Genomic DNA, 14,930 nt, shown 5'->3' on the forward strand with positions numbered 1-14,930 from the left:
CTGCAGCAATCTGGCTGCGTTGGCCAGCGCCACCCTTCCTTCGCTTTCCGCCCCACTGCTCTCCCTCTTCTGTGGGGGTTCATCAGACAGGAGTTTTTGTTTGTGTTTGAAGCCTGAGCTTTATGTTTGTTCCTGTTTAGTGGACTATTTTCCTAATAGGCTTCGAGCAGCAAAGTCAGTTTTCCCCTCAGCGCAAGCTGTCCGGTGCATACGTCACCGCTGCTGTTCCGCACGGGGCCTCCTTTGAAATGTCCTACGAGGATGTGGGGACGACCTCCGGCCCGTCGTAGCTCGTTGCCAAGAGGGACCAGAGGCCTCTTAACAGTGCGAAGCAAAATCCTCTTTGATCACAGTGCAGACTCTTGCTAGGGCAGGTTGTGGGGCAATTTTGTTCACCGATTACTCAGACCTCATGATAAATCAGTGTGGCTCAGCTTAGTGTTTTCAACATATCACACAGCTATATATTTTTTCATATTTCTAAACAGCTTCTAAATATATAATACCTCATGACTATAAAACAGGATTTAGAAGAAAAAATGAAGGTGATTTTGAAGATATCCAAATCTCTTAATTTAGGGTTAGAGACCGTGGCATTGTCATCAGCCTCAGTTATGTGTCAATGAAGGACTAACCTGCAATTTAAGAAGAGCCTGGTAACTGTTTTTTGTGACTTCCTGTTAGAGAAGAGTTAATGACAGTAACCGATGCCAGCTATTTGCCTCCAGCCGTCACTAAAAGTTCAGAAACCATGGGTTAGGCCCCAGAATAATTTAAAATGTCTTAAAATGTAATATCTTCTAGTCCAATCCTTTTATTTGCCTGCTGGCTTTTAGTCTTGTACTTGCTTTGTATTTTCCAACCTTTTTAATTTAGCCTTGAGAGCTAGAAGGAGATTCTTGGTTAAACATTTGCCTCTACGAAACGGTGAGAATAAAAAGCACTTCTTAAAATAGTACTTTGTTTTATTGCTTGAGCCCTACACCGGAGAATGCCGAGGTCATGGTTTAATTCTCGCTGAGTAAATTCGATTTGTGTAATAATGACCATCACCTATGTAAGTCCTGACATTTTGCTCATTAGGTGAAGTACTGAGCTATTGCACTGAGTGAACTTAGTCAGTGGAAGTCTTCTACATCAGTTTAGTCTGAATAGTTTTTTATTACTTTAGTCTGTTTTCCTTCTCACATAATTCTCAGTCTGGAAATTCTGTCTACTTATGAGCCCTTAAGAGAGAGACGTCTGTTATTTGGGTTGAAATCCTGACTCTGGTGACGTCAATGGAAAAAAAGCACCCATTTGACTTCAGCTGGGTCAGGATTTCTCCCTTGTGGTTTATGAATCTATTCATTTTAACTCAGGCTGTAGAGCCACACATAAAAGAGAAACAAACTGCAGAAACGGAGCAGTTCCCCAAAACAAAATCCTGGAGTATCTCCGGTCTCACCAACACCTGCCTCATGATCTCATTGACACATCTGCCTTTCTCTTTAGAGAGGAGACAAAAGCACTGCACGGCACAATCTGCTCCTTAGTATTTCGGTAATTCTTATAAATAAGATCCCTGTGTACGGCTACAATCATCCCTTAGCCGGGGGCACCAGCTTTTGAGCCTTCTTCTAGCATCGGTGTCATCGGGCATCTGTTGACAGATAGTCCTGCATGCTGACAAGGAGTCATGTAGCAAAGATACTTTTGAGTAGCTTCTAAGCTGTGAATTTGATGTTTTGATAATACTTGGCCTTGGGCTTTCTAATATCATAGTTCAATATAATTAATTGTTCTTGCTCGCTGAAACTCTTTGCTTTCCGTTGCTGTTGTGAAGCAGCGATGCCTCTGCCAAGAGGCGAGGCGCTGAGACCTGCTGGAAGGCGCGTTACATAACACGGAAGAAGAAAAGACAAAAGGCATGGCTTGCTACTGTAGAGTGGTAGCGAAGGTCTGTGTGGAGCTTGTGTGTTTCCAAAGGTAAATCTTTTGAGAGGACTACAGAGAACAACCTCCTAAAACTATGATTTCAGGAATTATTTCCTCCTGTATCATTCCTTGTGGGGGAGACTGTATCTCCATTTTAATGTGGCATTTGTTTAAAAAAATTGTATGTTCGGGGGTAGTATCTTGTTATCAATGGACTGTCTCCTTGCTGTCATCATGAGCATGCTGACAAGTGAGCTCCTTGATGTGAACTGACATACTAAAATCTGCCTCTCATATAATGTCCTAACAAATGAAATGCATCAGGAAATCCAGGAAGGGTCTGCTTGGGAGCAATCGTTGCTATTAGTGGGCAGCTCTGTATTTGAAAGTCATGAGCCACTCTGCTAGGTCCTCCAGTAATTCTTTTTTTTTTTCTATAAATGCAGTAGGTTGCTGTTACATTAATGAGCAGGTTAGGATCTACCAAGATCTGTAAGGATCTACCGCTCCACCTTGTGGTCTGAAAAAGGTTTTCTGTTATTCTGCTCTAGAGTGGTGTGTCAGAAAGTCCAGCCTCTCCTCTCCCCCTTCCAACTGGAATTTGACTGGTATAATATTACTTTTCCTCAAGCTACGGATCTTAAGGGCAAGTAATGTGTTGCCACCTTTGGCATGTTTCATTACAGAAGGGAAAAAGAGTGAGCAAAGTAAAATCAGTGAAGAGTGCTATTTAGTACACGTAGTTCACGAGGTGCAGAGTAACTTACAAATAGCTGGCAAAAAACAAGATACGCAATACTCAGCTGTTTTTTTCAGTACATACATTAGGCCCGTGGTACCAGCTTGTTCGCATGGCCAGTAAGGCAATCAGATAGGGTATATTCTTCCATGCTGCCGATGGGCCAGAAAATCAGTGGTTTCCCACCATTCTGCAGACTTGAGTAAAGGTGAATATTACACAATTACCTGGCCACAATCCTTCCTGTTCATCAATGCCACAAAAGGTGCTTCTCAAACTAACAAGACTGCTGCTATAGCAAGATGTGGCTTTTTACTCTATCACAAACTTCAGAGCTTGCAAATCATACAACATTTTTCTCCAGCTTTGAAGCAAAGACTGTAAAGGAGTAATATTCTTCTGTGGAAATCACAGCTCCTGTGGGGTGGCATCAAACTGGTACTGCTCTCCTGATGCTGCATTTCTTCTAGGGAAGCAGTTTGTAACAAAGCAGTCCAAGAAGACTTCATACTTGCGTAGCCTGACACCACCGGTCTGGTAGTGCTGGATCCTATTCTGGACATTTAAATTAGCGTATATCCTTAAACAGTAGCCGAACAATAGCAACCAATTAAGACCTACATTAAGAGCACAGCTTCTGCAATCATTCGTACTTTTGGAAGTGAGTGTTGTGCTCATGAAGCCTTAAAGAGTAGGAGCACTGGAAAAATTACCATCCTCTATAAAAAGGCTTACGGTATAATAAGGGCAGCTTGTCTTACTGCATACCAGCAGTTGGAACGCTAGTCATAAAAAACATTTATGGACTGGCAAAAGACAACTGCCTGCCCAGTCCTGTCCGAGTTTAGTAGTATTTCATCACGGAATTCCGGACACTGGCAGGTTGGTGGTGTGCTTTGGGTGACTATGAGTGTAAAGAAGTACGTGGCTGACGTGGCCAGACCTCCCTGCTGGCGGGTTCTGTTCCTGAGTGGAAGACCCTGGCTCTCAAAGTGAGGGACTCTGCCGTCACCTTTGTCACGCTTCAGGAGACAGATTGCAAAACTTGTTTAAATAGAGAATGGGGGGAAAGAGAAGGAAGAGTGAAAATAAAACAAAGGATAGCTTTGATAAGTAGTTTAGAGGTTCTTTCCTATGGTCTTTGTGAAAAATATGTCACAAGGCAAGGAACTTAACTGTTTCCCTTCCATTCCCCCCATCTCCTTCCCCTTTCTTTATGGATTAAAGGTTTCAAAATCTGTATGGCTAAAACTAAGTATATTGAATCTATATAGAAGCTAAGATGCTGTATTAAACTACAGTTATTTGTTCAGAGTTTTCATGAGAACAGGGATTGTTCAGCATTACTGGAGGTCTATGCACTTTTGGTGCTGATTTCCAGAAGGACTCAGATGTCCTTCTTTAGGAAGTCATTTTGAGTATCAGTAAAGCTTTTCATTTGAAACCATTCTGACTTGGCACCAGTGCATAAGATCTACACAGTTAGGACGAAATCTTGTCACGAAAGGTTCAAGACTTAACTTGGAGGCAGGAAGAAAGAAAGAGGAAGATTAAGAAATTGTAGTTGCAGGAGGGAATTCTATGTTGTCGAGACATGAATAACAGGCTACTAACATGGATCCTTTGTCTCCAAATGCCCTGAGGAGGGAAACTGAAGGTTTATAATCAGTGTGATATTCCTGGAATCTTTACATACTTTTCATTGAAACTGGATTGGTGCAGTGGAGTTGTCCTGAATACAACTTCTTTCAACTTGAATAATAATGATTTCTTATTGTCAGATGTCAAATCAAGAAATCAAGAGTTAGTTGCAAATTAATGATAGCACCTGTCTTTTTCAGTGCAAGATTCCCCCAAATCCATTATCATGGGTTTGCATAATCTACATGAAGGATATATACAGAGGGAATGGAAAGTACAAAGAGCAAGGTAGTACTAGAAGGTCTAGACCTGTATTATAACCTATTTAAGTTTGTCTCCTGCCTCCTGAATTACAATATTTTTACATAAATATATCTTTTAAGTATAGAGTTCGTTTGGTTACGGTTTTTTGTTTTGTAACAGTGCTGAGAGCAGCTAGGTACAACATCATTTAATAATTACCACGTGGAGTTTACAGTGCAAACTGATATTAGAGAGGCATGCTACAGATTTTAAGTATTTAATCAATTGTTTGACCTGGGACAAAGTCTTTAGAACTGGGAGTTGCTGATGTGCTTCCCATTAGGTGTAGCAAAAATGAAGGCATGAGATATTTGATGTTGCTCCTCAGAAGAGCTCAAAATTCCTTAAACCATTTGTTTCCATTTTAATTTACAGCAAGAGGTTCAGTAATTTGTGGACTGATTTAATCATCATTTCCCTCACAGACATTGGCTAAAGCTGTGCGTTCCCTCTGATCTTATGTGTAAGTAGTTGTATTAGCATTCTGTTTCGTATTGGTGTTAAGTGTCCAGAGTATCTATCTTGAAATAACACCTTTAGGCCACTGGAGCTGTAGTCACATATCCACTGAACTGACAGAGAGGTTTGTGATATTTTGCCGAAAGATGAAAGGCAAATTCTGCCCCAAAACCATGCAGACCATGTCTCAGCATCCTTACAGATATTTGGGTTCCCTCAGTAAAGAAGGGCTGTTGGCTGCTACGCTCTTAAGATGGCCTTTCTATATTCCATTGCTCCCAGCAAATTTAATAAAGAGCTGAAAAAGATGTGAGAAAACATAGTAGAAACAGATGAAGCTTAAGTGCCTGCTGTTTCAGCTTGAATGAGTATCCAAAATCTGAGATCCCTAGCCAAACTTCTGTATCTGTTTTAATAGGTGTTACAAGATGAACAAAGGTTTGCTAATGCTACTTTCAGAATGTACTTGTTCAGGAAGGATATGTATCCTATTTGAACAACTATGGATATTTCAGGACTTCAGTCTTGAAATAATTGAGAAGGGCATACAGGAATGAAGGAGGCAGTGGTGATGAGGAAGAGCTTAAGCCGAGATCTTTCATTTCCAAACAGTGGAACTAAGTTTACCATAATAGTTATTGCCTTTTCTGCCTCTTACTTCAGAATAAAGTGCTTCTGAGTGATAATCAAAAGGTGTTCATTCAGCGTGCTTAGAAAGAGCTAGCACTGCTTTTGTGAGAACAGCTCATTAGGTTCACACCAGCTTTTTTACTGTCTTGGTATTGTGGAGGAGCTGAGGTAGAAAAGCAGTTTTGGTGACTGATTGGAGCACCCCTTAGATCAGTTCTGAATGTCTCACATTAATCACAGGATGGTCTTCTTAAGATGTAACCTCAAGATAAATACTATAAATCTTGTCTAGAGCCTTTCTGTGTTCGTATATCTCTAGGACCTTTGTAAAACTGTCAATCTGAGGGTTGCTAGAATTGTTCAGGGACAAATAACTTCTCCACCCAGCCACGTATTTAGCTAGGAGTCCATATAGTGTACCACTTTTACACTGTTTCCTGACATGTTACCCCAGAATCAGAAACCAGAATTTTAGAACTAACGAAAGCTTTGAGTGAGAAAGATTCAGTTCTTCCTTCTCAACTATTCATAATGCTTCACGTGTAGCAGGTCTATGACATAGGATCTTACAACCCTGCGGACATTATAGTCCCAAAGATGTATTTTGCAGAGCCAACAAGACACATAGAACAGGGAATTTCAGACAAGCAGCTGGTAAGTGGCCTGTGAGCTACCGTGCCAGTGAACGCGGGTGAGTCCGTGCTCTGTATACAGCAGGTGGTTAATGGCTGCTCAAGGAACGGAAGGAGCAGCGATGGAAGTCATGCGGGAACGGGGAGAGAGCAACTCAGCTGTGAGCTGGCCACCCAGGCCAGCTCTGGGGAAGGAGGTGCTGTCACACCACGCGACTGAACAATGTCCCCAATGTCACACAATGCCCAGCAGCCCGGAGCTCATGGCCACAGAGTGGAGATCAGCGTAACAGTTTAACCTGTCTGAGGTCACTGGTTCGGTGTGCTAATGGGAACTGAAACCCCCTATTAGGAAACTGAAATCACTAGATTTGCATCCAAGCTTTGACTGATTGATGAGTCAAACTCTTGGCGTAGGCTTTGTAGTCAGATTTCTTCAAAGTTGGTTCATTATTATCATTGTGAATGCTATTTTGGAATGTAAACTCTGATATTACATGGCAAAGGTCATCCACCTTTGAAGTGTAAAGTGCCAGATGATATTCTTTCTCAAAAGAGAAGAACCTTGCTGGCAGGCACTTGGCAGAAGGCAGCGCGCAGAGCCCCGTGGAAAGGCAAGGTGCTGCGGCACGGCGCGGCACGGCACGGCGCGGCACGGCGTGCTCTCGGTGAGGAGGCGAGCCAGCCAGGCTCAGCCCCGCGGGAGGTGGTGCTTTCGCACGGCTCGCTCTCGGTCTGCGACAGCTCTCAGCTCCTGCCTTTGTGGTGGCCCTGTCTGGGGATGTTCACATTTGGTTGTGTGCTGTCTTTGGTACCTGTGGTGTGGATTGCTCACTACTGCATTACAGGTTATGGAAGTACTGATGCTAGTGAACTGTTTTTTGAAACAAACTCTTCTAGAAACACTGTGGTCTAAAAACACATTAAAAATGCTACGGAGTGGATTAAAGGTGTATATTCTGATAGCTAGAGAACTGTTAAAATATTTCTCTGCAGCTATTTGTAAATTCATGAAAAGCTTAATCTGATTCTTATGATACACTAAGTCTCCAGTGACTAATCTGACAATTACATGCTTCCTAATGAGTACTGTGAACACGACTGACCTGGCAAGTATTCTGTCTCACAAAAAAATAACTTTATGTTGTTAAAGAATTTTTCCACAAATTTCAATTGGAGATATTAGTTTTACCTATGCAGGAAAACAAAACAAAAATGAACATCAATACTAAAAGTATCTTGTCCAAAAACTACAATAGTTTTATTAACTAAGACTGAGCATCATCCTCCCCCACTGTGAGCACATCAGTTAATCATACTAGGCATTACTCAACTTCATTTGGCAGCAGTAAAATTTTAGATGTAATCCAAATATCAGGGCAGAACTTGCTGTAAGTTGATGAGAGTCTAATTTTAATACTCTTCTTACTCATTAATTCAACACAGCCTCCTATAGAAGTGGGGAGCACTTGAAAGGTTGGATATGTTTAAAGACTTGTTTTGAGTACGTTGATGTTGATCACTTACAGCCGGACGCATGCAGCTAGGGAGTCTCTCTTTAAAGAAAAAGAGAGAGAAATGGGCTCTTGCCAGAAATGAGTTATAATGAGGATACAGCACTTATGAGAACAGCCAGTAGAAATGACAGTAGCTGATGATTTCTCCATACCCCACTCCTTGAAACTCTCACAAATGGATTGCACAAAAAGTACTTGATTTGCTACAAACAGTGCTCTTCCTTTGTGTTGTGAGGAGCAGTCAAATACATGCGAGCTGTGGTGTTTATTGATCAGCCAAACTGACAAGGCGATGTTTGAGAATTCCCCCTTCTGTAGTGTTGCCTCATCTGCTCAATGAGAGCTTGCAAAATTTTACCATCTGTACAGAGTCTCCCCGTCACTTTTAAAGCAGTTTAGAGCACACAGTGGGCACATCCTGCTTCCAAGAAGTCAGTGAGGGTGAGATCTCATCCAGTCTGTTCATACTAAACTGTTCTGAAAGTTTTCTGTGGCCCGTTTCATATTATAATATAGCCATGGGATCTGCCTCTGTCCTTGTAAGGCAGGCAAGTCCTATGGAAATAGGTAACTGATAAAAAAATAAACGCTCTAGCTTTTCAGATCTTACTAAGGATTGGGTTTTTTTTTTTTGTTTAATAGCAGAAGAATGTTTCCCAAAACCACAGTAACTCACAGAGGGTTACATTCTGCCATCTATCTTTGTGCAGAAGTCCCATTGGGGTCTCTCAGCAGGCTACTCCCAAAACACAGATGTTTCTGGCTGTTCATTCAGCATTTTAGTGCTGCTGGATGATTCTTACTCTCTAGCTTTTACTATTTACTGGGAGCTTGCTAAAATACAATTTTTGTTAGTTTGGTTGTTTTTTTGTTAACACCATCGGTGCTGTTTCCAATGTTCCTAACTTTAAGAATCTATATAACTACCACGGGGTGGTGTACGCAAAACTCACCGAAGTAAACTATTGGGAGTTTTCTGTGTGTGGAACTTGGAGATCTAACCCAAAAGCCTGTACGTCTAGTTTTTAACCAGGAAATGTCCCTGGAGCTTATCAAAGAAAGCAACTCAAGGATTTGACTAGTAAGGTGGGGGTGTATACACATCCACGTCCTTGTAAAATTAATCTTTGAGGGAATACAGACAACAGGGTGTATTTATACTTTCTTTCTGAGTTCCTGTAAGTTCTCACGCTTTATTGAGAACCACCTATTTTTACAAGCATGGAAAGGCCCTTAGTGTGTCTGCTTGCATCTTGAATTAATCATAGCCAGTCTGAGGAGCGTAACAGTCCATGTCACCCACGCCACTTTTTTCAGAGGTGAAGGGGGATGCCGTTTTCTGCTGCTTCTATGTTCTTGATGCTGTTGTTCAACATATTTATGTGGTTGTAGATTTTGTGGGGGTAGATTTTGGAAGGATAACAGAATTTCTTTTTGTTAGATGGCACAAGCTATTCTGAAAACAAGTGTTAAATACCTTAGTGCCCTAGGACTTGTGGCATTGCAATATGCTCTCTTTTCACTGCCTATTTGGTATCCATCTGTTGAAGATAAACGAGTTTGTAACCAACATCTGTCTTTGTCTAAAGTCAGCTCTAGTTAAATTGCTGAGGCTTTCAGAATAAAGAGAAGCTGAGGGAAGAAAAAGAAAGGAAACCTTTTTCCTTCTGCTGGTTTACTTTATACATGCAACTGAATTCAAGTTTAATCTCTTTTGGTGCTTTTTTTGCTTTATCGAGTAGCTCCTTACAAATATCAAAAGGCAAGCCATAACCCTATTGTCAGCATCTCGTCAAACTTTTTAAAGAGCAAGTCTGAGCATGCTGTAGAAGTATAGAAACAGCACCTGCTTTTGTTTCTTTAGCTTGCTTGGCAGTCCAGTGGAACTACTAAGAAAATATTAAATTTTCTCCATGTCTATTAGTATTTTATTTTGATTACATATTCTTTATGGAGATACATAAGCCATCAGCTATATGAAACTGACTGGATTATTATTTTGAGATAGCAAAACTTGATGTAGTGCTATAAAGGTTCCTTCTGCAGTAGCAATATGCAGAAAAAAATGTTTAACAATATCTGTGATTTTTGGGCTGGAAGGATAGCAATGAAATGTAACAGTATCCCCTGCACATTGCCTCATGTTCTTTGCTCTTGTAGGGACATCTACCTAAGCAAACAAGCTCCCAAACCCAGTTTGACAGAGAAAAGAGACTGAGTAGGCTTGAAACTCAGTACTTTTAGGGCATCAGTCTCTTACAGGAGATTCTGCAAAACAGAATGGATATATATATAAATATATGTCAAACATGAGAGGCAATGAATGGAAAATTTTTAAAGACAGTATAAACACAAGTTTTGTAAAGCAAAAGAAGAGCTGTTATCTAGTCCCTGGCTGTATTTCCATTCCCTGCTTCTCAGTGCAAGGTCTGTCCTGGAAATTCTGTTATATACTGGTGGCCACACTCCAACAAACAGCATAGAGATACAAAAATATTCTCTATATCTAGAGCTGATTAACCTTCGTTAAGCCAAACACAATCAAGTTGTAAAAATTAGTTTGTCCACTTATTAGGCACAGCTGTGCATCTCCGTCCAACTCAGCTGGCTGATGTCCTCTGTGAGAACACCTCCTTAGGAAAAGCCCTTTGCTGATGGCTTTTGGCCATTGGGATTATCCCGTCTTTCATTCTATGGTAAAATAAGACTTAAGTGTCAGTAAAGGATGTTGTGATGTTGGGTATGTGTTTGGGAATGACATCCTAGGTTTTGATTGAGATGCTTCATACTGCAGTTTGTTTTCTTTTGAAGAGCAGAGTAAATGAATGTTTTATAATCTATGTATCCGTAAGCAGATCTCAGTCATCCTATAGACTTTGATGGCACAGGGCCTCCCCACCTTTGCTTGTAAAGGTCTGATTTCACTTTGATAGCATGTAAGAATTGGTGCAAACTTTTGACTGAAAGGGCGCCTGTTTTAGCTGCGAAGTAGTTAGCTCTCTCTCCACTCCAGTTTGCAAGTATTTGAATTACAAGATGCTAATGAAAACCCAGGTTTCTGTAGCTGAACTAACAAAAGGTTATACACAGAGACTAAACAAAATGAGAGTTGCAGACTGCTACCTCCTGTGCTTGAGCTAGCAGCAAATAATAAAGGAAGCAGGTTAGGAAATTAAGTCACCCAAAATATGATTGAAAAGAGTTCATGCACTCTAGCTGTCACTTTGGGGAATATATCTCTTTCCCTAAAATTTGCCAGGTGACCTGGAGATCTGGCAATGGTGCGTATGTACTGAGCGGTGTGGATGCTGCTACCCTGCACCTGACACCGTGGAAGCCTGTGGGGTTCATGATGTATTGTGCTGCTGCGGAGTGAATTGCTAGAATTGTTTTTGGACATAAAGAAAAAAGGATGGGAGCAATTTTTCAGTATTAACTACTATCTCCCCTGTCTGGTTGGTGAGCAGAGAGATTTTCTGGCTGCCTCCCTAAGTTTTGGAGGTACTAAACAAGACCAAGTGTTTCAGTATCAGCCTGGTGGCCTATTAAGTTCCAAGGCCGGGTGTAATTCCATGTTTAATTGATAGGGATTTTCCCATTCTGCATTCCTCTTTTGACAGAAAGCAAGTATTTTATGCTACAAGTGTGAACCATTAGCCTTTATCACCAGGCAGCCACGTTATCATGACATACATAACTATCTTACAGAGCGTGCTTTCTCTCCAGCAGTTCTATCTGTATCCTTCACCGTTCACACACACAGTCCTCCATCTGCTAGGCAGGGTCAGTTCTTCCTAGGTGTGATTTGAAAGCACCCCAGGCACCTGCCCGGCTTGCAGATGGTGTTACTCCATCACAGTGTGGAGTCATGGCTGGCAACACAGAGTATTTCAGGGAGATGAAAGGGGATGATGGAGTTAAGGTCTTACTGAGAATGTGCCAGACAATCTGAGCTAACTGTAATTATTGAATGTCCTTTTTTGTTGTTGCTGTCATAGCCAAACTGTGCAGGAGGTGAGGTTTTGTTTGTAACAAGTCTCCTACTTTTACTTGGTGGGGTGGAAGAAGCCCCAAACTGCAGAACGGAGGGCAGAAATCAGGATCCTACATTAAAACTGCCCCCAAGAAACCTTTCACTGGGGTCCGGCGCTAACTTTTTAGATGCCGTTTTTCTGCTCAAGTGTGTTTGGCTTATTTTTTCTTTCTCGCTCTTGATGCTATTTTTTGCAAACGAAGAAAAAACCAACCTCTTAAACAGGCTCAAGTGACAGCAAAAGGCAGATACGCCTGTGCTCGAAACTAAGTTAAACTCCGAGGGCTGTGCGAGCAATCTTTACCGTGGCGGATTTGCGCGGCAGGGCGGGGAGCGGCGACCCGGACAGAAGCGCTCCCGGGGCCCGGCGGTGCCCGCGGTGCGGGCTGCCGAAGCGGGCAGTGCCGGGGCAGTGCCGCCGCCAGCCCGAGCCGCTCCGCGGCACGGCGCGGGAAGCCCCGGCGCTTGGCTTACCCCCTTAAACTCCGGGAAGAAAGAGGGGATGCCGCCCCTGCGGCGGTGCGGCTTGGGGGTTCGGGACCGGGGAAGAAAGACCTCGCAAGCGCTTCTCTTACCCCCTCCATTTTTGTAGCAGAGGTAGGGAAATCGCCAGACGTTGGCCAGGTCCACGGCGAAGCCGATGACGGAGAGGAGAAAGTCGATCTTCTTGCCCCAGGTCTCCCTGTCCTGGGCGCCGTAGCGCGGCGCGGGGGTGGCGGGCAGGAGGCTGCTGCTGGTGTACTGCACCCCGTTGTGCTCCTTCACCAGGATCAGCTCCACGTCCTTCTTCGGGGGCGGCGGCCCCGGGCGCTCCGGCAAGGGGGCCACCACCGACACTTTACGGTCGGGCTGGATCTGTTTGTTCATCCTCGCCTTGAACATCCAGAGAGAGCGAGCTGAGGAGGGGGAGCGGGCGAGGCGGGGAGCGCGGATAACGGAAGTGCACTTCCCGCTGGAGGCGACTCCGCGCTCCAGCCCGCCGGTGTCAGCGCGGCAGGAGCGAGGCACGGCCGTAATAAGAGCCATGCAAATGAGGCGGGAGAGGGGGGACCGCGGCGCCCGGCGGGGTGCCCCGGGGAGCGGGGCTTCCCGCGCCCTTCCTCTGCGGGGGAGCGGCCGGCAGCCGGGCGCGGGCGCACCTGGGGCAGCGGACACCGAGCTGGAGCCTGCCGAGCCGTGAGCCGGCCGGAGCCCCGCACTGTCCGGCCCCGCACCTTGTCCCCCAGCGGCAGCTCTACCTTAGACAGGTAGGGATGTCCTGCCGCAGGCTGCGGGCCGCTCGGAGCTGCTCCTTCCCGCCAGGCACAGTGCGCACCGCCAGTCAAGCAACCTGACAGTGCCGTAAGCAAGTAACAGGTAGAGCTAGTTTGGATTGGCCGCTTCCCTTCTTTCCTGGCCGGTCTGCATTACAGAGACAGTTTTCCTCTGCCTGATACTGTGGCTTTAGTTAAATAGTAGAATTTGGTTTTTGACACCAGAACCTGGTGGGGTGCAGGTTGAATGATAGAGCTGGACACCACTAATACTGCTACACCAGGACTGATGGATGCCTGTTTTTTTTCTTTCCTGGAAATTGTGGGGCTCGTAGGATTCAGTTGTTAGGTTGAAGTATTTGCGGGACATTGACAATTTGCTGCCATTCCCGATGGGACTTGGGTCTTTTATGTGTAAAATGAGGAAAGAATTAGCTGGCAGAACAACAGTGATTGGTGCCAGAAGTTGGTAAATACAGCTGCAGAAGGGGGTTTTCAGGGGCTCTCCCTGTTACAGCTGTGAACAGTAACTGCAAGTTCAGCATCTGTTCAGGGAGTAAAATTTCAGCATGAAAAGCCAACACTTGCTCCCCCTCCCCAATGTTAAATAGCTTCCCTTTTGCCTGGCATCAGTGCGAACAGGTCAGATTGCAGAGGATTCTCAGTGGTGTTACAGCCTATTGTTCTTATTTGCTCTGCTAAGGCCGATAATACAGTATTAAAATTGTAATATATGAAGGGGTGCTAGTCAGAGTTGGTAGGGAATACCAGGTTCCTCTGCAAACTTGGAATGTGAAAAAGAGTTCCAACCCAGAGTTAAAGCTTGCATATCGGCATCTTCTCCTGCTCTCTTTAGGCCACAGGCTACAAAGATACTAGTAAGACAGCTATTGACAATTTGGAGATTTTCTGCCTTCACAGAGAGCTCTTGGTTCAAGCTCTAATATCCAAGTCGTGACTTATTAATAGATCCTAAAGCCCTTGTCTGGGTGAAGTGTTTGAGCAGTGGCTATGCTGTTTCAGAGCAATTGCATGCTTAGAACATGCAGCTCATAAGTTGTCTTTCAGTTACTCTGTGGCTTCCTGCCCTCATCTTCTCCAGATATACCTCATAAACGCATTTTCTCTATTCTTTTTGACACCTCATGCCATACCTGCTGCAAGTACTTCCCCTGTGCGCAGTCATTCCGTAGTGCCCTGTAAACACTCACTGTTCTCTCATGCAGAACAACGCACGATTTTACACTCGTGCACAGCTACACTGCTGTCCCCTCTTCGTACCACCCATCAGTCCCAGCCACCAAATGTATCAAATACAAACGTGCAGTGCCCCCGCTCCCCTGCGCTTCAGGGAGCCTGCACGCCCGCTCTCCCGTAGCAAATAAAGGACAAGCTCTGTTCTGGGCATAAGGAGAGCCCCTGCTCCCAGCTGCAGAGCCCTGCAGACTCACCAGGTAGCACTGGGGATGTCTCTGTCCCATTCCCTGGTACCTGTGGGGAGGGGGAAGATGTCTGAAGGGGGATTCCTCCTTCTTGCTTCCACCGCTCCGGGACTGCAGTCTCTCTGGGAGCTAAAGCTGTAGCGTAGCCAGTAAGGAGCTTTTTAAACCTGGTTCTTCTCTCTCCACGTGACTATTACTGCCTTAATAATCTGCACAGACTTCCTACGCTAGACAACAGCACTCCGATATTGCTTCTGGAACAATAAGGCCTTGCTAAGGAACGCCTTTTTCCCTGCAAGGTCTCAATTAGCTGAGCCTGATCATGATGTCTATGGTGGGAGGAATCTAAAAAGCCCCCGCTTAT

At 44.2% G+C, this 14,930-nt stretch overlaps 1 protein-coding gene across 4 annotated transcripts in view; it reads right to left on the reverse strand.

Moving 5' to 3' along the window:
• LOC102091262 (sodium-dependent noradrenaline transporter) overlaps nucleotides 1-14,714 on the reverse strand; it is a 69,106-nt gene extending 54,392 nt beyond the window's left edge. For 2 of the 4 annotated variants that reach the window (XM_065029280.1, XM_021294053.2), the window contains exon 1: nucleotides 12,447-12,912. In XM_065029280.1, the coding sequence (XP_064885352.1) occupies nucleotides 12,447-12,897 (451 nt within the window). In that variant the 5' untranslated portion in view covers nucleotides 12,898-12,912. Of the gene's footprint in view, nucleotides 1-12,446; nucleotides 13,003-14,575 lie in introns of those variants that run through there. The other 2 variants (XM_005507129.3, XM_065029281.1) reach the window with 2 other exon arrangements.
• Nucleotides 14,715-14,930: the final 216 nt, after the last annotated feature.

Source organism: Columba livia, chromosome 13 (genome assembly GCF_036013475.1).
Source record: "Columba livia isolate bColLiv1 breed racing homer chromosome 13, bColLiv1.pat.W.v2, whole genome shotgun sequence".
NCBI lineage: Eukaryota > Metazoa > Chordata > Aves > Columbiformes > Columbidae > Columba > Columba livia.